Below are 26,799 nucleotides of genomic sequence, written 5' to 3' on the forward strand. Positions count from 1 at the left end.
AATGACCGCTTCTGCTGCTCGATGCTCATAGAGAGTTCTTTGTTCGTGGCAAAGTGTCTCAGTTCAGAAGAACTCACTTGGATCTCAGAAAAAAGCGTATAACAATCTGTAGGACTGTGTTTGTTTGAGCACAACTGAAGGGATTGTGTACCAAATCAAAGTGAAAAGTCTGAATTTAGTCAGCCATAGCACTAAAATGTGACGATCGCTCATCACCATTCTGTTCTTAATCCATCCCCATGGAAATCCTTCTGGATACAGATTCAAGAGAGTCCACACTAAGAATGCATTTCCAAGTGAAATTTTTTGTCTTGTGAAGGTATGAGCATGTCCCAGTGTTTATACCCTGGGAACAGCAGTCCAGCAACATGAATCGCACTTGGTGCATGATGCAGAAGTCCTTGTAGGATCCCGGGGCTGAGTTTGCAATGTTCTTCAGATTAATCTGTATTCGCCAGCCCATCCACAACATCCTCTTACCCTTTGCGGTCATAGTTATGATGAAAATTTATCACAATTTACTTGCTAAATCAAATACATGTCTGCTTTTTGTCAGGTGAATTCTTCTGAGCTGGTAGTGTTACAGCAGACCCTTCCCTTTCCTTTCAGTGAGTTTTGCATGCTGGAGTTCGATTTCACGATTGGTGCCTGACACGAGGTTTTCATTGCATTGACTGGGGGTGTTCCCCTCCTCCCAGTTCTGCGCGATAACAAAGCGTTGGTCCCTGCATCCTTGTTAGTATAATCTGCGATGAATACATGGCTGAAGGTCTCAGAAGTGGAGATCGAACACCTTTCAAAGTGTGCCTGCCCCGGGCCCTTTGTGAGGATAATTTCCCCATGCGGTCTGCCATTGATATCCGCGCGTAGGATGTCTCCTGTTTGCTGACATGGAACAGGCTCCCCTCGCTCCCTCCCTTACCCTTCCCTACACCTGCCTTTTTACTAACTGTCCATTTACTCTCCCGAACACTTCCTTCGCTTGGTGCCCTGCCCTCGGGGCCAAAGCCATTAACTGCCAAGGCCCCTCTCTGCTAAAACAACTACCCCGTTGTGCAGCACTGGTGTTTTTTTTAAGGGAAGCTCCCGTGCACTTGCCCCTCACCCCACATCCCTGGCCTTTTGTGGCCCATTCAGTGACTCGCTTGACCCCTCCAGGACCTTATCGCCTTGTGGTCAGCATGTGTGTGCCCAGCAGACCGCGAGACGAAGTCACTGCTCTGTTGTCCTTTCGGGACAGTTGTTGGTGACATTTCACAGTCTCCTGACCTGAGCTGACACCATAAATATCGGTGTTTATGGGAAGGAGTGGGTGGGAGCTCACATCCACAGAGTGCACCAGTTGCTACTGCAGGCACGATCGATGCAGAGGGCTTTGTGTTTGGCTTGGAGGAAGGAAGGCAGGGTCTCCAGCTCGTTGATGATGGAAGTCTCTTCATTTTAGAGGGAGCTTTTATTATGTCAGTATTTAAATCTGCTGCATGAAATTGCCAGTATTAAAAGGTTCAGCTTTCTGCAGGCAATAGGGTAGCCTTGCCATAGAGCTCAGGTGCCTTCTAGCACCCTTCTAAGTCTGATTCTGCTCCAGAACCTGCTGCTGAAAGGCAGGTAGCCAGAGGAGCTCAGGCAGGCACTGATCCGTGGGGAACCAGGACCGGAGCTCAGCTCCTGTGACCCCCAGTGTCTGGAAGCACAGTGGGTGTATTCCTGCCCTCCATCCTCCTCTTAGCTCTGGACATTTGCTGATAGTCAAACTAAACCTTCCTGATGGCTCACGTTGCTACCAGCCCTCTTGCCCTCCAGCAAGTCTCTACAGGAGACTTGAAGGAGCTTAGAAACCTGACCAGGCTGGAGAGGTTCACCAGAAGTTGTTTGTCCCTCTGCATCTCTTGAGTGGCCCCTCCTTTATTAAACCAAGCACAGTCTGCTTGCCTTCATTGTAAAGGCCCTTTGCAGCCTGTCCCAGCCCTGTGCATCACGCTGTCATTTGCTATTGAGAGATCACGCTGCTGACAGCCAGAACGTCAGCTGCCACTGCCTTGTGGCCAGACTGTCGAACAAGCATGTTTGCTTGGAAGCAGCTCACCTGGATGCTGCAGAGCTGCTGTTTTCTCTCCCCTAGTGCTCTCACCAGTGCTCAGTTGTCTGCAGAAGACATTGCAAGTGGTTTGCTGATGCCTTGTCTGTTGCTCAATGGTGTTTCATTGCTGGCATGTGTTCCTCTGACCGTATCCAGCTGCTGTGTCATACTTTGCACTCACTGAAGAAAGGTATCTTTGCCCCTGACTAAAGCATCTAGGTCCAAAGATGCTCTCTAATAGTCACGAGGGACAAAGAGAGAGCTGAGGGGAGAGTTGTGTTTCCCCATCAGGGTGCCGGGGCATTGTAGAATCCCAGAGCCGTGAAATTGCTGAGGTTGGCAGGGACCTCTGGAGACCATCTAGTCCGACCCCTGCTCAAAGCAGGGTCACCTGGAGCAGGTTGACCTGGGTGAGGCTTAGCAAGGCTGAGTGGGAGTGGAAAGGGGGAACAGCCTGGGGAAACCCCGTGGGCTTCAAACCGCGGGGCAGCACTGCTGCTGAGAGATTTTCCCTGCGAGAGATATCCCTTCTCCCAGCATGGGACACATTACCTTTCACAGCCTTGTGCTGGGAAGAGTTGTGATAGCTGTGGTATCCTTGTAATAAATTAAAGTTACACTAAACAAAGCACAGAAGAAAATGCTGCAGAGAACTGTCTTTTTCTTGGGCTAGAGCTTATGAAATGCAAAATCAGAATATTGTGACTTCTTCCCCCCATACACACCTGAGAAACTTGGGCACAGAGAGTAGTGTAGAAGCAAGGTTACCCTGGCACTTAACAGCTCAGCTGTCATGTTTCTTGGATATTGAATTGCTTTTCCAAGTGCTTTTCCAAGGTGTGTTTTGTGTGCATGTCCACATAGCGAGGGGTTGGCCGAACTGGCAGCTGCTGTTGTGTGGAAGTGCACTACTTTGCTGATGCACGTAGGTAGATGGTGGCTTACATTTCATATCTTTGCTTAAAAGCAGAGCAGTTCCCTTCTTCAGAGACTGACCCCTTGCCCCTTGTCAGGACCTCGCCTCTCTCCATCCCCATCGCAGGCACGGACACATCTCCTCCTGCCAAACCTGAACAGCCTCATTATGTGTCTCATTCTCCCCAGCACTTTTCTAATCACTGACCACCTTGCTTTCTACTTCCCATCTTCAGAAATCCCCTTTGCTTCCAGCTCCTCCTAGAGCCAGCATGCAGGCTGACCAGGCTGTTCCTGCATGGGAAGTGCGTGCGCCAAAACACCCTTTGCCTCCTTCTCCCTGCGTGGAACCCTCAGTGTGACTCCGGCACTGCTCCCTGTTCTCATACCAGCGCTAACAATCTCTTGGACTGGGATTGATGGTCTTGGAAGTGCAGAGAGGCTGAGTAGCTGAGGTCACGCAGCACATAGCTGGGGAAGCTGAGAGCGGAGCCGCATCTCACTGGAGCAGCCTCACTGCCCCTGCCGCCTTGAGAGACTTGAGCATGCATGCCTAGGTCTGGCACTCGAGTCTCTCTTGTAAAACGTGAGCGATCAAGTCAGCTCAGTGCACACATCTCTAATTAGAGGGGGGAGAGAGAGAGGGAAAGAGAGGAAGGAAAGAACATACATTTATGAAAACATTTTAGCTGAAGCTGCAATAACCCAGACTTCTGAACTCGATTTGCCAGTAAATTTAGCACAGTACATTTGTTGGTAATGCACCACACTAACCTATTTGGTACAGTATAATTGCAGATATTGTGAGTAGGATGACTGATGGGTAAATGAATTACAGAGCCAGCATTACAAGGGATGCTCTTTTGACATCAGAAAGTGAAAGTGCTTGTGGTATTCTCGAGAAAAATGAGGTTGTAATTATAGCTGGCTTTCTTGTGTTTGAATTCTGCATAATATGGCTTGGAGCATTTTCAGTTGCATCCCAGATGGAAAGGGCTCTGTTCTTACATAGAGAGGGTGAAGGACATCACTAGACAGCTGTGACGATGAAGAGGAGATACCTTGGGCCTGATCACATCCTCAGAAGGTGACATTGTTGTTTCACTGCACTCGGTGAAGTCACTAGCGTAAGCAAGAGCAAAACTGGGGAAACTACATGAGAAACTGAGGAAGTCATGCTGCTGTAGGTCTGCTAGGCTGACGGTCTCTGAACAAGAGGTCTTTTCTAATGGGTGGATCCCCAAAAATTTCCAGCCAAGGTTCAGATGCAACTGTACAGTGAGTTTAAACCTACTGAATTATTTTGCTTTGCTCGGTTCTTCACTGAGCCCTGGAGATTGATCAGGTTGAAAAGCGCTGCCCTGGGGCCCAGGACAGTAGATGGTACGCTCAAAAAGTTCCCACATGAGCTGGTTCCCTTCAAAAATCATTTCATTTATTCTAAAGCTACCTTGGCAGCTTTTCCTGTCCCACCCTTGATCTCCGCTGGCTCTGCCTCTGTGCCTTGACATCAACCAGGTCTTTGGAAGGAGCAGTGGTGCAGGTATGGTGGTGCCAGCTAACAGGACAGAGCAAGACAGGAACCAGGAGTCCCTTTGGTCCGTAGCACTCATTATAAATGCACAGCATGTCTGCAGGGGGCTGGGAGAATGTGTGTGCTTGTCTTGAAAGCCAGTGTTGTTGCAACTTGGTTTGGGGAAGTGAAAACCACAGGCTGCTCTGCCTTCACTGGGTTTTTTTGCTCCACATTAGCTAGAGTTAGGAACTGTTTGTCTTGTGAAGAACAAGGCTGTAACTCAGTCCTTGTGAGCAAAACCAGGCCAGTATGAAATGATAACTCTGCCTTTGCTGTCCGGGATCCTGCAGGCATGCATGGAAGTGGTAAGTGGTCATGCCAGGGGAGCATCCCTGCTCCCGCAGAGCCGCGTGCTCGCAGATCCCTTATTGCCCAGGCTACGGTGTCGGAGGGAGTGTGGCTGAGTCCTCCCCTGACTCCCTGCCAGTGCCTCAGAGGACACTGAGCCCTTCCTCAGCCCGAGGCAGCAGCGGGGTGTCAGGGTCAGTGTTTCTGGGGAGCCACACGCCTCGTAGCTGCCCCTGGGTGCTCTGTCCTGGAGGTTTCCTCCAGGTCTGGCACCTACTATAATGCATCCATCCCAGGCCAGCTGTTGTGCAAGAGTGCCTGAAATCCTCTCTCCCTCTCCATGCTCATATTTACAACGGAATGTGATAAATTCAGTATTGATTCCTTCTGTTGCACTGTAAATTTTGCAAAAGATGATTAAATAGTGCAATAGAGTCTGCAAGCGCCGTGGCTCAATATGTTCTGGGCCGGCGTATCGACCCCCTCCATCCAACGGCAGCAAGTTCCACTCCCAGCTGCACCAGACCAGTAATTAAAATCCTGTGAGACTGGGATTTAGAAACCAATCATATCACAGCATCGAAGTGTCTAACATCCCAGCGTGGCGAGAGCAATAAGCGTATAAGTGCAAGCACATTTATGTCCATGTCGGAGTGCTTAAGAATAGTTTCCCCATAGGGCAGGGGAGCAAATAGATCCCTCTCTAAGTGTTTCTGGGTACAAAATTCTGCAGTGACATAATGTTTGTCATTAAGTTAATAGCTCTGCACACATGTGTAGATATAGAGAGAGATGATGATTCTTTAGTTTCCCCTCTCATACTGTTACCTTACAAACAAGAATAAGGTGGATTGTTTTCACACCCAGGTATCAAGTAGGCATAAAACAACTTACACTCACATTACAATAAAGCAAGACTGAAAGGAGCAGGTAAGTCAACTTGTTTTAAAAGGCATGGCAAAGAAAAAAGGTTTTTCTGAGCCCAAAATACAAAGTCCAAATTGCCCAAGCCTTTCCATGCTCTGGTCCTTCCTGTGCATTGCTGGAGAAGATTGTGTTTGAAGGCAGTTTGAATTTAACCACTTATGCAAGTTGAAAGCAGTTTGAGGTAAGATTAGCTAATACTCGTAACGTCTTGAGGGAAGCCTGTTTTTTCCTCAGATATGTCAAGTCTTGTGCTCGGAGTACAAGAACTTGCAGACCTGGCTCCCCTACTTCATCCTCTTCATGCGGTCTGTGTCTGAGTGATACATGCAGTGCTGTGTGTCAGGCACAGGGGACCAGCAGCGACCGCGGTGATCCCCTTGCCAGCTGCCCTGGGAAAAAGAGCTGCAGGAGGGAGGCTGCTGTGCCGTGCTGTGCCATGCTGTGTCGTGTCATGTCGTGTCGTGTTGTGTCATGTCGTGTCGTGCCAGGGGTGCACCAGCAGCAGTACCCTTGCTCAAAGAAGCACTGCTGGAGGGCACTCTTCTCTGCTGGAGCTCTCAAAAGGCATATCTAAAATAACATGTTTATACTTAACACACACGTTAATTTATTTTTTTCTCTGTCTTCTTCTGTTGCAACCTTCCCATTTGCCATGCGTGTGAACTGTTCTGTGTATTCAAAGAGAAATACAGTCCTCTCCTGTTATTTTTCTGGAGGGCAGGTTCTGGTTGGGATTGTACCTGTGCACTGGGCATACCTCTACAGAGCTCTTTATTTTCCAGAGTTCCACTGGGGTCACTGAAAGCAAATTTGGTCATTTTATTGTATTTTGTAATTTTATACTGGGGTGAAAAATCTATGTGCAAGATTCCACCTATAAAGAAGGGCAACAGCCCTTGTCCCAGCACTGAACAGCATAAAAGAGATCAAGTAAATGTGAAGGGCTTGTTCTGAGTTTGAAAGAGTGTTCTGTAGTTCATACCCTGAGGTGTATAATGCTGCGTTATGTGGTGCTGAGGACACCAAAAGGCCTTCAGGATGCAATGTGCCTGAATAAACAAGCATTGGGCTGAGTTTCAGGAGATCTGGGGTGCTTCTCAGCCCTGCCAGCGGCTCACTGTTCTAGATATTCCTCTCTTTCTTCCATCCTTTATCGTGTCCATCTGCACAGCAAGCTCCTCTAGGCAGGTCACTCGCTGCTGGTGCCTAACGATGTGGCAATGCAGGACGTAGCATGGCTGGGAGCACACTGCACCCGACCACGTCCCTGCACCCCTGAGAGCAGCCGGGAACAGCACTGAGGAGGAAAACTCAGAGTAGGACAAATGTCTGGTGCTTTCTTCCTTCTGAACTAATTCCCACTTTGATTCAGCAGCAAGTTAATGTTTTCATGGAGCTGTTGACGGCAACTCCAATGCCTCGTGCCCGATTTCCCGGTGGAAGGTGGCTCAGTGCCTGTCAATGCTTGTATGTAACTCAGATCGATTTTTCCACACGTGCATTGGTTTACATTTATTATCTAAGTTGAGTTTCGCTTGCCAGCTCATCGCTGTCACTCAAATGGCTCTGAAAAACTTAGTATTGGTAGTCATCTTTGTCATGTCAGTATTAGCCCTCACTCCAGCCACTCACAGATGGTCTGACCACACAGGCATTAGCAGAAATCCCTTGGATGCCTTTGACAACTTTCTTCCTCTGTGGACACTGACCTTTAAATCCTTTGTTTTCAGTGTTTAAGTCATTGTTTATCCATGAGGAGCCTTTTTCTTGTAACAGCTTGCATCTTAGGTGCGGAACTCTGAAGTTCTCGGGCATCAGAGATGCATCTGCATGGAGTAGATCCCGGTTTCCAACTGAACAGTGATGGCATGGCCCCCAGCTCGGGAAGGCAAGGCTTTCTGCCAGAAAAGTTGTGCTGACTTTTGCTCTTACATGTTTTTTCCACATGTCTGCTACTGTGTTTCCTTGTATAAGTGTTTTTTACAGATTGGTGTCACATTTGCTGCCTTCCACTGTCACCGTGTAGTGGACATGACAAGCCATGAGTCGTTAGCGCTGGTGGATAATTTGGTGTTTAAGCTCCTTCTGAACTCCTCAGTGAAAAGTCTCCAGGCCTGGCAATTTATTAATGCTCAGTAATGTTTTAAAACTGTTTCTGCTGATGCTTCAACTTGAGGCAGGTCCTGCAGCGTGTGCCTGTAAGAGGTTTGGCGTGAGACCCTTTCTGTGGTAACCGCGGATGCAGAGTGCAGTTAGCCATTCCTCACATCATCTCAAGCCCTCCTGCTTCACCTTGGTCACCTCTGGAAACTCACCTCCTCCGGCTGACTTCCAGCTTCTGATACAGTTAAAAAGTTGTTCTAGTTTTCATTCCTGAAGCAAGGGCTTCTTTTAAATACTTTTTGACCTGTGTTTTTTCCATTTTAACTTGCCAGAGCAAATGCTCCGTTCCGTTTTTCTCATCTGGACAGAGCTTCCAGATATTCCAGACAGAATAACTTTTCTCATTATAAAGACTTTTTAATAAATAGCATGCGTTTCTTTTGTCTTTAACATCCATGTTTCTGAAAGTTATCTGCTGGTGGGCTGCATTCTTGTATGTTAAAAGCTGCTTGTGAAATACGTGTCTTATTGATTTAAAAACAGGTTTACGTTACTGGAAAAAGGGGTGATCATGCTAATTCAATCACTGAAGACTCAGGAGGAGAGAAGTCTTTTTATATTACTTTAACTAGCCATGTGGAGCAATAATAATGTCATTCCTTGTCAAAGCTGATGGCTGATGACATTGTGTAATCCCCAGCAGGTAGTGTGGGCTGCTTCCTCCTGGTGAATCCCAGACTATGTTGGTATTTGAACAGGGCCACGGAAAGGTGTAACTGCAGTGGCAAATTGCATTCAGTGCACCAGAGTTGTGCAATTCATCCCAGCGCTTGTCTGCCACTCAAACCCTCCCTGGTTCAGGACAACAGCCGCTCTCTGTGCCCATCTCCAGCACCCTCAGCAGCATACCCACTGTGGGAGTGGGGATTTCCAGGCTCTTCTTTCTGGGATTTAGTCTGCTTCACCAGAAAAGACTTTTTGCAGACAGGACATTCAGAATGGCATCAGGACATAGACCGTCTGGTGCTAGTTCATAGCAGCTGCATCCTCTGTCCCCAAAGCAGCTCCTGTTGAGCGGTCTGCAGAAGAGAGGCTCAGGACCGAAACGCTGAGGTTGGAGGTTACCTCTGAGGATGCCCGAGAGCAGCAGTCCACAAAGGAGCTTTCACAGCATCTGGTTGCACTATGAAATGAGGTCCTCACACTTACTCCTTTCCTTGTCTCAGTGCCCCGGGCTTTCCCAAGTTTCACAGGCTTTCTGTGTCCAGTCTTTGGAGAAATGTAGCTCTCTGGGTGTCCCTATGGGTCATTGATAACGCTTTGAGCCCCATTCTGTCTGTCTGAGGTGTGAGGCTTATTCTTGCTTCATCAGGCACCTATTTGGCTACATGTCCTGAGCCAGATCTCCGCTCCTCTGCCCTGTCAGGACAGACTGGTGGAGAACGGAGAGCAAGGACCAAGCTGCGGCAGGGTCCCAGGGCTGCCAAGCTGCAGAGGACACAGGGCTGCCCACGGAGCATTGCTGGGATGCTCCTCCAAGCCCCGTGTGAGCCCTGCAAGCCCCTGGCATCCTCCTCTCCCTCCTGCCATCACCTCCTCCTCTCTGCCATCTCCCCCTCTCCCTGCCATCCCCGTCTCCTCCCTGATGGCAGTGGAGGGCCTGGGTACCAGCACCTGCTGTGTCGTGAGCTCTATTGACAGTTATCCAGAATCTGAAGGAATTCAAGACAAATTGTTAAGAGGATGGAGTTAATAAAATTTGAAAAATTGAGGCCTGTCACTCTACTAAACTTTTTTCGATACTGCTGACAGAAACATATTTCCCCAATGAGTGACCTTATGCAGCTGCTCCAGCGACGCGATGCCGCGCGGATGCTGCGAGTGAACCAGCGTGCTATTTATCAAATATTATAAGCCGGGGCCTCCTAATATGAGCAGGGAGGTGTGGGAGGAGGCGACGGGCTCGCACAGCCCGAGGTGTTGCCCAGGTGTCGATCTCCAGCTACAGACAGCTAGTGGGAGGTGACAAATTGCCTTCTATTAAGTCTCCAAAGGTTGACGTCCCCTCCGCTGCCGCTCCAGCCAGCTGCCGGGGTGGGAGAGGGCAGGGGAGGAGGTGGAGATGGGGAAGGGGGTCAGGCCGGGGCGCTGACAAACCGGTCGCCACTTTTACCTTCTATTAGCAAGCAAAGTGACACTGTTATTTATTGCGGCGTAATATTTTATTGCTGCCGGTACTCAAGGTTGGAATCGACCAGTTGTAGGAGTCAGGTTCTATCAATTATTGCAGCAATTAGTCAAGTCGTCAAAGCCATTAACAGGGGGATTAGGCCAATATTGGATAGCCATTATTGATAGATCCAGGAGAAGGGAAAAGCCAAACAAACCCTCAGCCTCCATCTAAAATGAGAGCAGGCCTAGCCTCGAGGATGTCATCATTTGGAGAAGCCAGAAAACTTGCCCCCCTCCTCACTGCACAAACCCGGGGTGGGTTTTGGCAGCAGGGGGGGGCCATGGGAGCACTGTCTCTTTAAAAGATATTGAGTGGCCGGCCTCAGCAGTATATAATCTCACCTGTCTCGATCATATTCTTTATTTGCAATGACAAGGCTTGCAATAGAAATTACTCTGTGTCGAATGTTTATGGAGCACATTTTTCATTCTGTAAGCAAATATAGATCCCTGATGCCAATGCTTAGAAATAGCTAATCTCTCTGGCTCCCGCTCGCAGAGAGTCCTCTCACTTCTTTCATATATTATGATTGCTGCTCGCTTTTATTGAGCAATCCTGGTGCTCTGCACTCTCCTGCATTATAGAAGCAGAAGCTGCAGCCTGCTTTGCCTGTGCCAAGGTACTCGGTTTGTTCCTGTTTCCAGCGGGATGGAAGATGTTTGTTGAGCCCCTTGCAAAGTGGGGATGCTGTAGCAGTGCCCAGGCTCCCGTTTTTCACAGTCGTGCACAGGCACCATCAGCCTGCCCTTCCCAGCAGCTTGTCACCACTGTCCCCTCCGTTTTACAGGCAAATCAGCCAGACCTACTATAGGCTCTTCCCTCCCCAGGTTGCTTCTCAAGGCTCAATAAGTGCTGTAGCTTTGAAACCGGTGGGATGGTCAGCTCAAGCACCAACCTGAGGAATTTCAGGCCGATTTGAAGCCTCATTCTCCTAACCCTTGGTGTCTGGTCGGTGACAGCAAGCTGTCGTGGAGTCACAGAGTGCACCAATATTAGTGCTGAGTCTCTCTGCTTTAGACATACCTCCTGAGATGCTGAGAGCCAGAGATTAATCCTGAGACCTTGCCTGCCTCACTGGCTCTTCCCCAGTACCCCTCTCTCCTGATCTTGGACTGCCCTGTCCAAGATTCCCTCTATATACTTCCCATCACTGCAACTGGGAGCCGTTTGCCTTTGCACATTCTTCCGCAGTCCAGCGTGTCTGGGACGGGGACAGAGGACGGGGAGCAATCTCTGTGTGAGCTTGTTTCTGTGAGGGTGCCCATCTGACTCCCTCCAGTTCAGTCTTTGGGGTTTGTTGACTTTTTTTTTTAATTACATTCTAAAGAAGAGTGTGATTTTCCCCCAGAAGCCACTCCTGTGGCTTAGGGTGGCAGCTGTTTAGCAGACTACAGCCATCTCCATCTCCAGCTTGGAGTAACAGAGAGGAAGGGTAGCGTGTCCAATTGAAGTCGTAATGGTCCCATGTGGCTCCCACAGGATCGGGAGCGGGTGCTTTTGTGAAGCTGTATTTTCTTCTGGTGACCATGTGCTCTCATCCCCCACAGCAGCTCTTCCCTGCCAAGCCAATTGTTAGCAGTGACAATTCCTTTTCTTGTTCCCTGGACACCCGTGCATGTAACCGCTGGTTGTACATTGTCCCTTTCTGATCCAGATAGCCTTTGGAGCAAAGGTTAAGAGGGGATGCTGACTAGGACAGGAGGCACAAGATGTGCTTCCTGCTCATTCTGCCCCAAGACTGAACTCCGATCCCCTGATCTTATAAATTTCTTCCTGCCATCAGGTGCCAACCCCCTGCAGAAGAACGAAATGGGACATACACCCCTGGATTATGCCCGTGAAGGGGAGGTCATGAACCTTCTGAAAGCGTCGGAGACAAAGGTGAGCCTGAGATTCAGGTGACTTTGTGCTTCCTTTCCCACTACAAGAACAGTTTTAAAGAAGACCTGGCGCAAGCAATGGAGGAGCGCCTTAGCACACCTACACCTCCATGCTTTTTCAAAAGAGGTCTGTATAAGTTAATGACATGATGCATAAGGGGAAAAAAAACCTCTTCTGAAGTCTTGTTAGCTGTGTTCGTGGCTATGTGTCCTCCTCTTCCATGTATAACATTTCTTCCTCAGCAGTGACCTGCACAGGACCAGTAATACTGTTCTGTAAGCCCTTGGCAAAAAAAACAGTAAAATCGGGGCATTGTTTTTACTGTATTTTCTGAAATTCCTGGTAAAAGAACCAGGTCTGAGAACCCAGAGTTCATTTGTGGGCCTGGTATCCATGCATTCATGAGCACCAGTCTAAGGCAAAAGACCCCCATTTCTGCTGTCCAGTTGTGAAATGGCCATCTCATCCCTTCAGCCTCACTGTCTCCTTGAGTGGGCTGGAGCACATCGTGTACCATTCGTGAGTTGCTGTTATAAGGTATTTTAAAGAGGGAAAAGAACCACATTTGCCATAGTGGTTCCAATAAAAACCCCAGGAGTAAGTAGATGGACAGAGATGTGCAGCCTGATGTCAAGGATTTAAAATTCCTGGATATGAGGCCTTATTCGAGTAGAAGCAACTAATTATCAATTGGTATGAGAGGCCATCACAGCAGCCGTGAGCAATGCCTCTTGAGCATCGTGGCTCCAAGAATCTTAGGTCAGTGGGAGTGTGAAACTCCCCCCGCTGCCCGATGAAAGGGGGGGTACCAATGCCACCAGACTGCAAAAGCAGAAACTGAGGCACGAGGAGGCCAGGTTTGCTCGTGGTTGCAGACTTATCCTCTGATGTTATGCTCCTCAGAGGTTGGTCTACAGGTTTGGAATTTGAACTTGTGTGCTGGAAAACCAGAAGTTAAGAACTTGCCCACAAGTGGAAGAGGAAGTAATTAAAACTGTGGCAATTACTACATTTAGTGGACATTACTATGAGTTAAATGTGCCAGGCAGTCAAAACTGCTGTACTGCCTGCACTCACCTAGGAAAATCCTTGCTCAAGCAGGAGTTCAGAATCATGTTGCCTGAATGCTAAACCTCTGTCCTAAGCAGGGAGACAGGGATCTTTCCTCTTGGGCTCTCCATGCTCCATCACGGCAAAGGAAACCCTGACCGTGGCGCTCCTCTGCAGAGCTGACAGCTTCTTGTGTTAGCCAGAAGCACCGCTTGGTCGCTTGGACAGCTCTCCAAGCAAGTTTTAAGGAAGAAAAGTTGAGAATAAAATACTTGAAATCTTTACGAGAAGGAGGGGGGGGGAATTATCTGCTGGGTAAATGGTCTCTGGAGTCCAGCATTGGCAAGGAAATCTGCCCCTAACAGTTTGAAAAGCTGCATTGGTTTTTATGCTTAACTAATAGAAGGAGGAGAGAAAAGAAATATATCTATAGAGATGTTCCTGATGAAAATGATTGTACTTGTATATAAAACATAAGGCAGTCAAGCCAGCTCGTGATGAATATTCAGCTGGGGGGGATATGGTGCTCCAGGGGTTGCATCCACCCCAGTATCTGCATTCCACTGAGAGTCTTTGAGAATTTATTGCTCATTTTAATCACTGCTAGAGAATGAATTGGCAGAACTATTACTGGATAGGCACATCCCATAGATTTTATTTACATATCCTTGTGACAGAATAACAAGGAGTTTTCATATGTATTTTTAATTTATTTTGATTTCCTTTATTCTTTAAAAAAAAAAAAAGAATTCTGTGTGTGCTTTCCCTATGCTAGACCACACTTGCCTGGTGTTTAGGACTCTTGAGCTAGTTCACATTGCTAAACAGTCCAGTGAAATTTAAATAAGCTGTCATGTATCTAGGGCAGAAAGGAAGGGAGTAGCCCTTGAAACTAGTGTCTTCTGTATGTAACTGGAAGGAAAGCAGCCCCAGAACTGATTTCAGCTCTTCTAAGTATTTCTTTGCCATTCAAGTCCTCTTTCCCCTGGTGTACTGGGCCCAGTCAGATCCATCCAGTGGTCTCTCCTGTGTCCCATCAGTGGCTGCTAACAGATTTTTAAGGAATGTTTCAGCCAGGATGAGCACACAGTTGCCGTTTCTCTGGGCTCCCTTCTGGCAAGCAGTGGTGTGAGGACCTCCTGAACTGGAGCTTGTGTCCCCTTCATCATACTGAATTGCCTTTGATGGACCTTTTAAAGAAAACAAACATCCAGCTGTGGCTTGCTTTTTCCATCCAGAACATCCTCGGGTTGTTGGTTTAAGCATATTTTATGAGAAAAATTTCTCTTTTGGTTGTTTGCAAAGTGTCTGTTCATTAAGCCCCACACAATCTTAAATGTAGTGTCAGGGGCAGAGCAGCCTTGCAGTGAAAGCTGATTTTATGCTTTCTGTAAACCCACAAGAATTACTTCAAGATGGTGTTTGCCCTTCCCGCGGAAGAACTACTCTCCAGATCTCCAAAGGCTGTCATAGCTTAGTTCACGTCCCCGACATGTTCTGCAGCTGACCAGAGGTTTATCATCTTGCTTTCCTTTAATTTTTAGGATCTTACCCCTGTAAGGCGAAAGACACTGTCCCCTCCACATCTGTAGGTTTTCTGCAAAGGTTTGCTTCTGCTGGTGCTGTGCTTTTGAACCTCTTCCCTCTGAATATTTTCCCGTAAATGCAGTCATGCTTGGGAGGGATGCCATGCTGGGTAAAGAATAACGAAAGCCAGTGAATACAATTGCCGTACCCATCTTGGTGACAGGCAGCCAGCTGTTATTATCTCAAAGTGAGGTCTGCCAAAGCACAGACAGAATGAATATCTTACTAAAAATGAACATTTCTTGTGCTTCTGGCATTGCATCAGGAGAACCTCTTAGCCCAGGTGAGCACAGGAGTTTGGTTGCCTTCAGTGCAAGAGCAGGGTACCACTCCTTGCATTTCTTTCAGAGCACGTAACACCGCTGTAATCCGCTTAAGTGCCAGTGATGTGCCGTAGAAGTCAGAGGGTGAGGACACAGTCCCCACTGACACTGTTTCACACTGCAAACCTGGAACGGGTGTTGCTTTCTCTGGCTGCTGGTTTCCTCACCACCAACACTGAGGACTGAAGTCAAATGCAGATGAGGTCAAAATGTCCAGCAGAAATGTCTGGCAGGAGCGAGACCTGGGTCAGATGTGGTGCTCCAGCTGCCCCTGGTGTCAAGATAGCAGGGAGAAGGTAGGAGAAGCTGGGTGCATACCTCTGTAGGAGGGTGGTGGAGGGAATGGAAGAGAAAGGAGTGCAAGCTTGCGTCTCGTGTAAAACCCAAGGGGCTTTTTGTTGCAGGTTGTATCCCAGACTGATCTAAAAATATGTTTTTCTCAGTGGACTTTTCTCGTTCTGGTGAGCCCTGCTCAGTGTGGGTTGTGGCTGCTGCTCAGGATGCTCCGAGCTGGCAGCGTGACCCAACTGCGAGATGCCTGGTGGTACTGCAGCTCTGCCAAGGAGATGGCACATGGGACGGCAGGTCTCTCCAGAACAGAGCCTGAGCAGAAAACCATAGTGGGACAGCTTGGCTGGTGCAGCTTTTTACCCATGAAAGGGACTTTCTTCCTACCCAAGGACTTCTATAATGTTGGTTTTCCAAGGAGGGAGGGAGAGGGCATTGCAGAAAAAGGGCATCCCCTCCTGCTCTTCATGCGCGTCTTCCTGCTTCTCTATAAACCCACGCAAATCGTTCAGTATCCTGACAACACAGATCAAATTCTCTGTACCTTAAGAAAGGCAGAAGAGGAGGGAGGAAGAAAAGATTTGTCAAGATATATAGAAAGACACAGATATATGGCAAGAGCAGTGCTTTGAGCTTTGTGGTGTACACGGAACTGGGGGAGATCACCACAGACATGACGGTGTCTGTCCCGCAGTGCTGTTCCACTGGGATCCGCAGGGAAGTTATTGCTCCACATGAGGCATCAGGGCTGATGGCATCTCTCCGTTACACACGAGACTGATAGCACCAGCCCAAATTGGATTGTTTGCTATTTATTTTTTTTTAACTTCTGTCAGAGCCACTACTGGCCCAGGAAACACTGGCAACCTGGCCGGGGGGGGGGGGTTTATCTGCTCCGGCTCTGGCAGCAGGATCCTGCTGCAGCTTCTGCAACTGCTTTCTGGTTTTGTTAGAGGTGTTTCCCCTTCAGGAAGGTGGGTTAAATGATGGAGCCAGTTATGTGTGTTAAGTTACTCACTCTGCAAACCCTGTGGGCTCTTTATGTTCTGTCCTTAGCTAAGTCTGGCGTTGTGGGATGGTTGTTTCCAGAGCAGTGTTTCACTGGTGAAATGGCCAGCCTCTGCTTGTGAGGGGAAGGGTGCTCAGCAGGAAGTTTTGCAGCATTTTCTAAAGATGAGCAGGGGCTAGATTTGTCCTCTTTCCTCTGGAAGTTCACTGCCCCATAAGACCTGCTCCCACTCTGCCTGTATCCCATCCCCAAGCATCTCGGAGATGTGCTTGTGTCGGACGTCTCTGTAAACTACTCTGTGTGCTATCTCAGCCTTCAGCTCCAGAAAATGATCTGGATGGAAGCAATGCATAAGTTACTGGCTCTCAAAGGCCCTGCTTCCTTGTGAGCTGGAGGTGGAAGAAGGCAAATTTCCAGAGTAAAGAGCATTTTTCAGTGCCGTCCTGTGTGCTGCTGCGGGTTTGTCTGCAAAGCAATGGTATCCGACTTCCCCAGTGTACACAACAGGACACACTGATGCTCTTCCATCCCTGCGGGATGTTGTTGGAGTCTTTGAACAGGAGATGTGTGGAGGGTAAGAAAACAAATATAGGTAGAACAGTCAAGGCTTTATTTTTCAAAATAAGCAAGCTCATAACAGGTTAAGAGTTCATTAGGAAATTTGAGCAGTGTCAGTGTTCCCTCTGTGTCACTGTTACAGAAGCAGTGCAGTGTCTGGTTTTCCCATGAGCTTCAAAGCCGGTTCCTGAGTGCTGCCCATGGTGTGGCAGCTCACCCACTTCTCTCCATTCCCGTGCACCCCAGCCTCCATCCCCAGCAGATCCAGAAATTTCACCTTGCTTGAGCTGGTGCTTCCAGACCAAGCTGCATCTGCCCTGGCTGCTTCCCAGTGCCAGGGAGCAGTGCTCTGTCTGTCTGGGTGTCAGAGAGATACCCATGCAGGGCTTTGCAGTTCTGGGGAGGGGGAAACTCTATGTACCTACCCGATGCTTATGTTGTTGCTCCGAAAAGCCTCTGGTCCCAACGTTTTCTTTCCTCCCACAGTTCCAGGAGGAGCAGCGCAGGAGGGAGGTGGAGGAACGCCGGAGGTTTCCACTGGAGCAACGGCTAAAAGAGCACATCATCGGTCAGGAGAGCGCAATAGCAACGGTGGGAGCAGGTAGGACCCCTCACCCACCGCCCACTCTGCACTCCCACATCTTCTGCTCTGCAGGGAAAGCAAGCCATTCCCTCAAGCCCTGATCTGAGGCTGCCTCTGAGCAGGTCACCAAGGTTGGTGGGGGACTCACCGTGAGGTCCAGCAGGTATTTCTTGGCTGTGAGAGAGAACGCTTGCTCTTTATCACAAGAGGGGCTGTTTCAGGTGCAGCAGCAGAGACGACCATTGGATGCTTTCTTCCCAGGCACTGGAGTGAGGTGCCTACAAGCCCTTTCATTTGGGATGCTTTCTCCCCAGATTAAGTGTAGTGTCTCAAAGGTCGAAGTTGGTCACTGACATGCCCACCTCACACCTTTGAGCACGCACGCAGGCAGTTCTCAGCTAAACACAGTGGCTGAACATGATGACACTTGAACATTGAGCTATCTTTTTACAAGATCATTTGTCTAAAGAATATCACTCATTAATAATTTGCAAGCAGTTTTGTACAACTTTATGTACAGAAGCCCCTCACACACAGGCTGCTTTGGGGAATTTTCCTGTATCCCTTACAGATTTGGGGCTTCATTCCACATAAAATACAAGCACATACTTCAGCCGCACTTTCCGGGCCATATGTGCTACGTCAGATCAAAGGCCAGTGTCCTGCCACTGTTACCAGAGCACAGGGAGCTTTAGCAAGACAAATACAGAGTGGTATTTCCTCACTCTACTCCCCCAATGTCCATCGATTTGCAAGCCAGGAGTACCCTGAACCAGAAGTTACAGTTTTGTGTGCAGCAGCCCTCAAGAGTTTTCTTCCATGAATTTGTCCAAGTTTCCCTTGGATCTCCTGTAAACATCCAGCCTCTGCAGCGTCCTTTGGCAGACAGTTGCATCACTAGGGAAGAAATAGACCCTTTTATTCATTTTAAATCTGCCTCCTGATAGTTTCGCCTGGTGCCCTCTAGTTCTTGTGTCAAACGAAGCATTTGCTGCTGAGGAAATGGTTGCTCAGCCAAAGTAGCTGCAGTTTATGGCACAAAGCTCTTCTTGCCTCATAACAGACTGATTCCAGTTCGAGTTCAGAGCCTGGCCCCACTTTGATCAGTGGGGGTTGTGATCCTGAGCTCTCAGAGTGTGTTTGGTTGTGGTTAGCCATAAGATACCCAGGCTTTGGGGAGGATGGGATGGATGATAGCTGATAGAAGGGTTATTTGCCTCCTGAGCCCTTTCCATCCCTACCTTTCTGGAGGTGTTGCCAGTAAATACCAAAGATAACATTAAAGCAAAACCTTTTGCAGCAGCATGTCCCTGTGGCATTCCCTGCTGTATCCGCGAGCCCTTACAGATACAAGGGGACACCATCTTCTCTTGCTATATACACTGCCGAGAGAGGAATGCTGCATGAGGCACCTCCTTAAGAGACTCAGCTTTAAAGCACATTGCCTTTACAAGTCTGCTTCTGTTGTTTTCTGTCTTGCAAGCCGTGTTAGTTGTCTGTGCTATAGATTTGGTAAAACATGTGGTCACACATGTCCGTGAATCCATTGCAAACAGTGCAAGCCCTTAGCTAGTGTTGCCTTGTCTGGGTCTGCTGAAAGCCGTGCTCAAATGAGGGTGCTGGTGCCTTTTTCTGGAGGTGTTTCTCCTGCACTTCAAATTCTAAGTTTTCACTGCTTATAAAAAAATTAAATAAATGCAGGGAATAAATGAGGAGTCTGGCCTCTTGTGGCTGTGATGGAACCATACAAGTGTGCAGCAAGGGTTGGAGGAAAAGGTAATGGTTTTCATCGGACCAATGGCTGGAGTTGGGGAAAAAACCAGACCAGCTTTTAGGCACACTGGCCCAAACAGAAACCATGAATTTCAGATGAGCGCAGACAGTTGCTCTGAGCATAACTTCGTTAATCAATTAGGCACTTTGAGATGAAAGGGTGCTGGGCATCTGTGGAGCAGAGGGGGATGATTTCTGACTGTATCAGTTAGCCTAGTAAATGCGATTATCTGTCGCTGTAAACGTTGCTTTGCTTATACCACCACGGCTCCAGCAGCAGCATCCCTGCAAAGCGTGAGCCTGGGGCATCAGCCTGGCCCTGCAGAGAGCCTGGAGCTGCAGCTCCACCAGCTCTGAGCCACCCGCTACCCTCCCGGGGAGCACTACGCTTTGTCTCTCGCTGAAGGCACCAGCCAGACTCCATCCATTGCACGTGATGGAGCGCACAGCCCCGACCAGAGCACCTGCAGAGAAAAGAAAAGAGGGGTCCCGGTTGTTTGTGTGAGGTGGTTTTCCTTGGTGTCACAAGCTTGGGGCAGCCACTCAAAACTCAGGAGCAGTTTTTTTCATGCTGGACACTAAAAGACTGTAAGGAAATCAAGGCTCCAGCAAGCTGGGCTGGGTTGAATTTGCCAGTCCAAAGCCTGAAAGCCTCTGGATCCTGTTAAAAATTCCTTGAATCATCCGCGCATCCTAGTTCAGTGCCTGAAAAAGGGACAGCAAGGTGAGACCAGGCTGAGGTCAGGGCAGAACTGTGAGCAACGTGCTGTCATAAATACAAAAACCATAGCGGTCTAGTTAACAAAGACAAGTCCTGTGTGATCTGGAAGCCCTGGAAAGAGCCAGCTCTCCCCCTGCAAACACAACAGACACCCTCTGTGTTTGGAGAGTGGCTGTGCCTGGGGGCAGCAGTACGGGCTAATTGGGAAGGTTTGATTAATGGGTAGTGCCTGTTTCTGACACAGGTGGTGTTTCTGCACATTAGAGTGGCTGCCTTTATGGAGGTTTCTCTTATTGAATTATAGGGAATGTGCTTGATACCCCTGCAGCCTCGGGATATCAGACCAAAAGGTAGCAGGAGAGTCTCCGTCCCCTCCTCCCCCTCTTCCCTTCTGCCCCATTTTTGTTGTTTTCTTTCAGGAAGAGTGAATTTAGAGACATGACTTTTTCTTTCAAGCACTTCCCATCTATTTTTGTTATTTATTTTATTCCCAGCTGGTTTTGCTGCCACTTTGTGGACTCCACGTGCCTCCTGTTTTGCACTCACCGATGCAGTTTGTTGGCTAGGAGACTTGCCGCACACCACATCTCGAGATTTACCGAGCCTAGCTGATATGTTTAATTTATAACTGCTGCCTTAATTGAATAATCAGATTTAATCCGTCACTCGGTGCATGATCCAAACAGTCTCCAGAGGGGCTCAGCCGAGAATACAAAGGGAATATGTGCTCTGGTGTTTGCCACGCAGGTCCGGGGTGGTGGGGATGCACAGAGGCTCCAACTGCCGGGATGCTTGCACGGAGCTTGCCGCAGTCGCAGCACCAACAGCTTGACATCTTTACCGCAGAGGGAGGAAACCCTTCTCTGTCATTTCCACGGGATATATCTGAGCCCTGCTGCTCTCTTTTCTGCTACATGAAGCAGGACAAACAATGGCAGGACCGTGAGAAGGTGGATGATGGTTAACAGATCATAACAGGGCATCTCCGAGAGTGCAGGATTCCTCCCAGTGCCCTGACTGGGGACGGCAATGGTGGGAGGCAGCTTGGCCGTGGCTGAATGATGCTTTCCCCTCTGCGGGTGTAGGTGTTTGATTCACTTTAACAAAATCCAAATTAAATATTCCATCTCATAATATGTCAGAAAGAAACAGGCAGGTCATTCCTGTGATCCCAGGAACTAATGACAGCCTGGATGCTACAACTGGTTCATGCAAATGAAGAGCTAAAAGGCTTATGGTTGTGTTTCCAGGGCACTTTCATAAATGATTATACTCTGAATCTGGTTAGGTCTTATTTGGCTTTTCACTTGAAGATGCAGAGGCACCAGGGTGAAGCAGTGCGTGCTTCTTGGGGATCAACAGAAAGAAAGCATCTCCTGTCTGAGGTTATAAACCAAAGGAGGGCATTTTTTGAAACTATATATTTTTTTGTTTGTTTTGTGATCTCATATCCTAAATATCATGCCAGAGAAAGAATATGTCTTTTATAAAGATACATAACGTTTGCCAGGCAGTGGTCACTTAGGGGTAGGGGGCTCAAAAACACCACTTCCCAGTGCTGATTTCCTAAACTTTTTGGATTGAACTAATCTGTTACAACTCTTCCTGAAGTTGAATAAGAAGGGAGGAAGGAAAAGTGTTGTGTATTTTTTAGTGTAGAGATTTTTAATAAAGGGTAGTGCAGAAATTCTACTTTTTAATTGTAAAATTACAAATTTCAAACATGCTAAGCAGTTATGAAGTTGAAATCAGTTGGCATTTCAAAGCTGAAGGAAAATGGGTAAGCAGGAATATCATCCTGCTCTGGTCCAAAGGAAATTGGTTTTATTTTGGACAAGATAGGATCCTTTACAAGTTCTATATTTCAGTGTGCGTAGCACTTGTTGCCTGCAAGTCAGGTCAGACTTTGCAAGCAAACAGCTTTGGTCTAGTTTGAGGTTCGTCTTCTTCCACATCCCGGAGCCACCGACAGTGGGGCTGGATGAGCAGTTCTTCGGGGATGCAATAGACCCTGGACTGTAGATGCAGAGCCTGGACAGAGGAGAGTTATCCCACGGTGGGTATGGACCTGGAGACATCACCCCGTGGTACCCTGAGCCCGGGCGGTCTGAGAAGCACCGCTGAATGAATTGATTTGATAAATGGACATTTATTACACTCACAAATTGGCTGAAACCAATTTTGGTCACATCAACCCCTGATAACTGCTAGGGTATTGATTTGTGTAAAGTAATACAGTGAATTTATCAGTTCAATAGCAAGCTGAAGGGCCTCTCAGAGACACAGCGCTACAGTTACGCTGTTACAGATGTACAAAATAAAGTGAGAGCACTGCAGCGACACTGGAAATGGCTCCAAAGAAGAAGGCCCAGGCGTCATCATCAGCCTCTTTCCTTGGACATTGGGTCTGAATGCCTTAATGAAATTTCAGCAAAGTAGTGTGACCTACCTCCTTTTATTTATTTATTTCTGCCATCCCTGAAGTTACAGGAGGAAGGGGACAGCTTTCTGAGAGGCATAGCATGGATTTCTTGTGTGGCTATCAACGAAGAGCAGTCAACATGGCTGGCAGCTGCTTTGTGGGTACAAACCCCAAGGAGAGGAGTGCTCCTGTGGGCTTTCCTAGCTGAGGTTTTCATCCTTCAAACTGGTGCTGGTGTCTTGCTCTGTTCTAGGATGGCATCTTTGTTCCTCCTGCTGAAGATGAACTGTGCAGTGGCCAACCTAGGAGACCCTCCTGCAGCCGTGGCTGCAAGACCTGGGGGTGCGATGGTCCCTCTCTGGTGACATCCAGAATTCTTCAGGTTTTCCAAACCTCAAGAGGACTGAGGCTAGGCTGTGTGCTAGAATACCTCATCATTTTAAGGCTGCTTGTAGAAAAGGTTTTACACCTCATCACTCTGTTGATCTAACTAATCCAGTAACTAATGATGATCTCACCCTGAATCACAAGCACTAACTTTATGGTAGTTTTTTATGGGGTGCTTTATATCCCTGGAGTTGCTATGAGTGAGACGAGCATTTACCCATAAAGTCTGGTATCGTGCTGCAGAGGGGAGTGAAAAAAGACCGCACTTAACCTCGCTGCCTTCAGACCATTGAACGTGCTGACCCCTGCAAGTGGTCACTCCGTGCCCTGAAGCAAAAGTTTATTACCTTGATTATCTTAGCTGAGATAGCTGCAGAAATTGTCGGCGGTCATGTTATTCCCCATCAATTTTTGTAAAATATATCCACCCCCGCTGTTTGACCTCACGTTTGCTGCGATAAAGGGCAGGGAAGGAGCACGTGCAGCACCGGGAAGGGCACGCGGTGGGATGCACTCAGAGGCGTGCAGGGGCTGGGACAGCTGCAGCACACCTTGGGCTCCCCCAGACCCTCCTCTGCACCTCCGTGTCAACGGCACAACCGTTTCCTCCTCTTCCTCCTCCTGCAGTGGCTGTTTTGTGGGGGTGACGTGGCCCGTGAGCAGCTGGAGGGCAGGACTGGATGCCCACTGGGCTTTGGCCGTGATTTCCGAGAGAACAGAGCCGCATTGCCAGCTGCAGCCCGAGCTGGTCCATGGGGCCGAACAGAGACACCCGGGCAGGGTGAGACGGAGCTGGACGCAGACCAGTCCTGCAGCCTGGCTCTACGCCCGAGCTAATTAAGCCTTGACAGGAGTCAGAACTTATTAGCGTGGCTAAGGCACAGGGTAATGCATCTCAATTGCATCCAGGCATAAACCAGCAAGTCCTCATGGCGCTGGGGCTCGAGTTCCCACCAACTTCACAATCCCTGCACTCAGTCCCATTTCACTGGGTGATGTGCCCTGGACTTTAAGGTTAAATTGGGCTTTTTCACCTGTTTGGGCTGACCCCCTGTGTAGCGCAGTGATGCAAACCTTTACCTTCAGACTGAGTGACCACCACCTTTCAGGAAGACTGTCTTTCCCTGCGGACTCTGCAGGGCTTAGGGATTCAGTCACACTCCTCTTTCTAATTCGCTGCAATGGTTAATCACCCTCATTATTAAAAAATGTTCTGCCTTATTTCTAGTTTGAATTCGTCTAGCTCCAGCCCCTGGAGCATGTTAATTTTGTCTGCTAGATGAGCGAGTTCTCTGCTTTCTTGTGGAGATACTTAATGACTGTGGTCAAGTCAATCCTCAAACCTCTCATTGTTAACCTCAGTAGATTGATTTTTTCTTGCAGTTTTCAGGCTCACTTGAGGCTCTGCACTTGTTCTCCTAATCCTCACCAGACCTATCTGGGTCTCCTCAAATACAGACATGGGCTCAGAGGAGCTCGGCTGCATGCAGGTCTTCTCAGCAACAGGAGCAACTCCAAGAGCTTTGTGGCAAATTCATGTGAGACTCCTTGGTACGATCCAGCTGCTGGAATATTTCTCTTGAGCTGCTGCTATTTAACATCTCCCCACCATGTCTCCTGCTGGCAGAGGCAGCATTTCACTGTCTTTCTGTAGGCTATGATATTCAGCTGCTTTTTACATGCAAAATGGAAATATTTTTAAAATATATTTACATGCAAATCTTTTTACATGCAAAATGGAAATATTTATTAAATATTTCCCATATCAGTTTACTGTCCCTGTTCCTGCAGGAAGACCTCTTTGCGTGCCACGGCTGGGATGTCTTTTCTCAGAGATCCTTTATTTTCCCATACCCCATCAAGCAGAGGGTTTTGTAGACTGACTTTTTGAGGCTGAATTTCAGAATTCCCCAATTCTAAAGGTTACTGTCATGCTCTCCTGCCAGCTCCGGGGAGAAAACAAATCCACAGCTCTCCACAGTGCCGGCTGGTGCCCCGTTTGCGGGAGACAGAGGCAACTGCGAGCCCAGGTCTGAGGGACAAGGACAGAGTCTCGGTCCCAGGCAGTCACAAAGAGAGGAGATGCGGTTTGGGGGATGGCAGTCACAGAGAGAGATGCGGTTTTATTCTTGTGTTTGCTGTGGATGCCACTGAAAGGCAGCAAACACAGAGCTTTGCAGTGCCACTTGTGCAGCAGCGTTTAAAGAACTTTATTTTAAAAGTGTAGTCAAGCTGTGGATCTCTGCGTGATTTTCCTCTTCTTCATTCTACCTCTGATGCTGCTATTTTCCTCTGCTACCTTAAAAACAACATAGGTTATCATTCTTGGGCATCTTGCCCGTTTCATGCCCTACTTCTATCAAAAAAAACCATGTCGCATCTTTAGTCTCACTGACATCTGGCAGCTGCCGTGCGCCGTTCGAAAAGCATGCTTGCAGGTACCTTGTTTGGCGCAGCCTCCCCATCATTTGTAACACCGTACAGTTTGGGTTTATGTCGCTTCTTACAAAATACCACAAAACACTTTAAAATGTGCACCAATTCATATGGCAAGCATAATTCTTTTTAAGAGCTGTAATACAGGCTCTGTTTAAATAATGCAGATAAATCAGGAAGACTGAGATGTGAGTCTTTCTCCCTCTGAACTAGGAGCTGGAAATTCAGTATATTGCAGTGCCTCTGTGATTACCTCCCAGGGCACAAACCATGATCTGGTGAGCTCTGTGCTCTGCTCTGGAGCCTTGCACCACGTCGTTTTGCTAGAGCCGGCTGCCAAATTGTGTCCAAGCTATGGTCTGGAGCATTTCGTGTCCCGTGGTCCCTTCCTGGCTCCAGCTCAGTCCAAGTCCGTCCCTGGTGCTTGGTGGGAAGCAGCAGATGGTGGTGCACCCAGAGGGCTGGCGAAGCAGAGCAAGCTCGGATGGTTTTGGTTTCCTGGGGCTCAGGTTTGGTTCAGGGGCAGAGTCAGCAGTCCGGGCATGAGGATAACTGCACTGCCGTCCCCCATGAGCACTTGTTCTGGTCTCACGGGGAAGAGCCTGTTTAAGGCAAGCTGGGAGGCAAATCTCAGTAGTGCTTTCCTTACACGTCCCCACGTTCCATTGGCATATATCCTTATGAACCTCCTGAATTAAGAGCTTGGTTCATCCCTTACAAGATCTGGGTGAGATCTGAAGCCCCTGCAGATGAAAATTCAGAACAGAACCCACAAAATACCTCCTCCTCTCCCTGCCCCCTTTAGTCACTGCCTGAACTGAAGCCACCCTACCCACCTGCACCGGTATTTCACGTTTACTAGTGGTCACTTCAGAGTCTTCCAGGGTACAAATACCCTGGGAGTCTGTTTTCCATAGGCTGTGCTCAGCACGGGATTTGCTCAAAGGTTTGTGACACTTGCTTGGACTCCAGGGGAGGCTGGACAGGTACTTGGAAGTGACACTTATGGAGGATACACATCACGGCAGGCACAGGAGATCCCCAGAGCTGGAGATAGGTGGGGGTCAGCACAATATAGGGAAGAAAGACTTACTCGTCCCTGAGCCTCCTCCTCCAGCTGCTGCTTTTCATGCCACTGCAGGGAGCATCACTGCACCGAGCTGATGCCAGCAGCAGATGGAGGAAACACCTACTCCATCTCCCGGTGTCAACCAACCACCAGATAACAAGTCCAGTCCAACCAAGAACTATCTAATATTAAAATGCTGACAATTACTTACTTAGCCAAAAGGCCAAGCAGCAATGGACCCTTGGTCTGAACCAGGGCAGTCACTTTTCTGCTCCACAGGCCAGATCCAGCCTGCAGGTGACTATGTTTGATCCTCTTGGCCTCAAAAGCTGTTCCTTATCTTCCAGATAAGCCTAGTGCAGTAATGTTACTGGTTTGGTGAACATGCTCACAGAGTCTGAGGCTGTTCAGTGGGGCTGAGGGACTGAATCACACCTTGGGTGGCTGTGGAGACCCGTGGAGGGTAGGAGGTATCATTGGCTCTGCAAGGCAGATCAGTGTCTGTCCTGAAGAAGGGGTGTGCTGTTAGGACTAGGAGTTTGGGAGGTAATAGGGTGTTGCAGTTTCCAAACCCTTCTTGCCTTTTGTAA

At 48.4% G+C, this 26,799-nt stretch overlaps 1 protein-coding gene across 1 annotated transcript in view; it reads left to right on the forward strand.

Moving 5' to 3' along the window:
• Positions 1-26,799, forward strand: part of CLPB (ClpB family mitochondrial disaggregase) — an 83,502-nt gene that overhangs the window by 38,839 nt on the left and 17,864 nt on the right. The window contains exons 6-7 of the mRNA XM_069808712.1: positions 11,906-12,003; positions 17,305-17,419. Of these exons, the coding sequence (XP_069664813.1) occupies positions 11,906-12,003; positions 17,305-17,419 (213 nt within the window). The remainder of the gene's footprint in view (positions 1-11,905; positions 12,004-17,304; positions 17,420-26,799) is intronic.

Source organism: Haliaeetus albicilla, chromosome 20 (genome assembly GCF_947461875.1).
Source record: "Haliaeetus albicilla chromosome 20, bHalAlb1.1, whole genome shotgun sequence".
In the NCBI taxonomy this organism is placed as follows: domain Eukaryota; kingdom Metazoa; phylum Chordata; class Aves; order Accipitriformes; family Accipitridae; genus Haliaeetus; species Haliaeetus albicilla.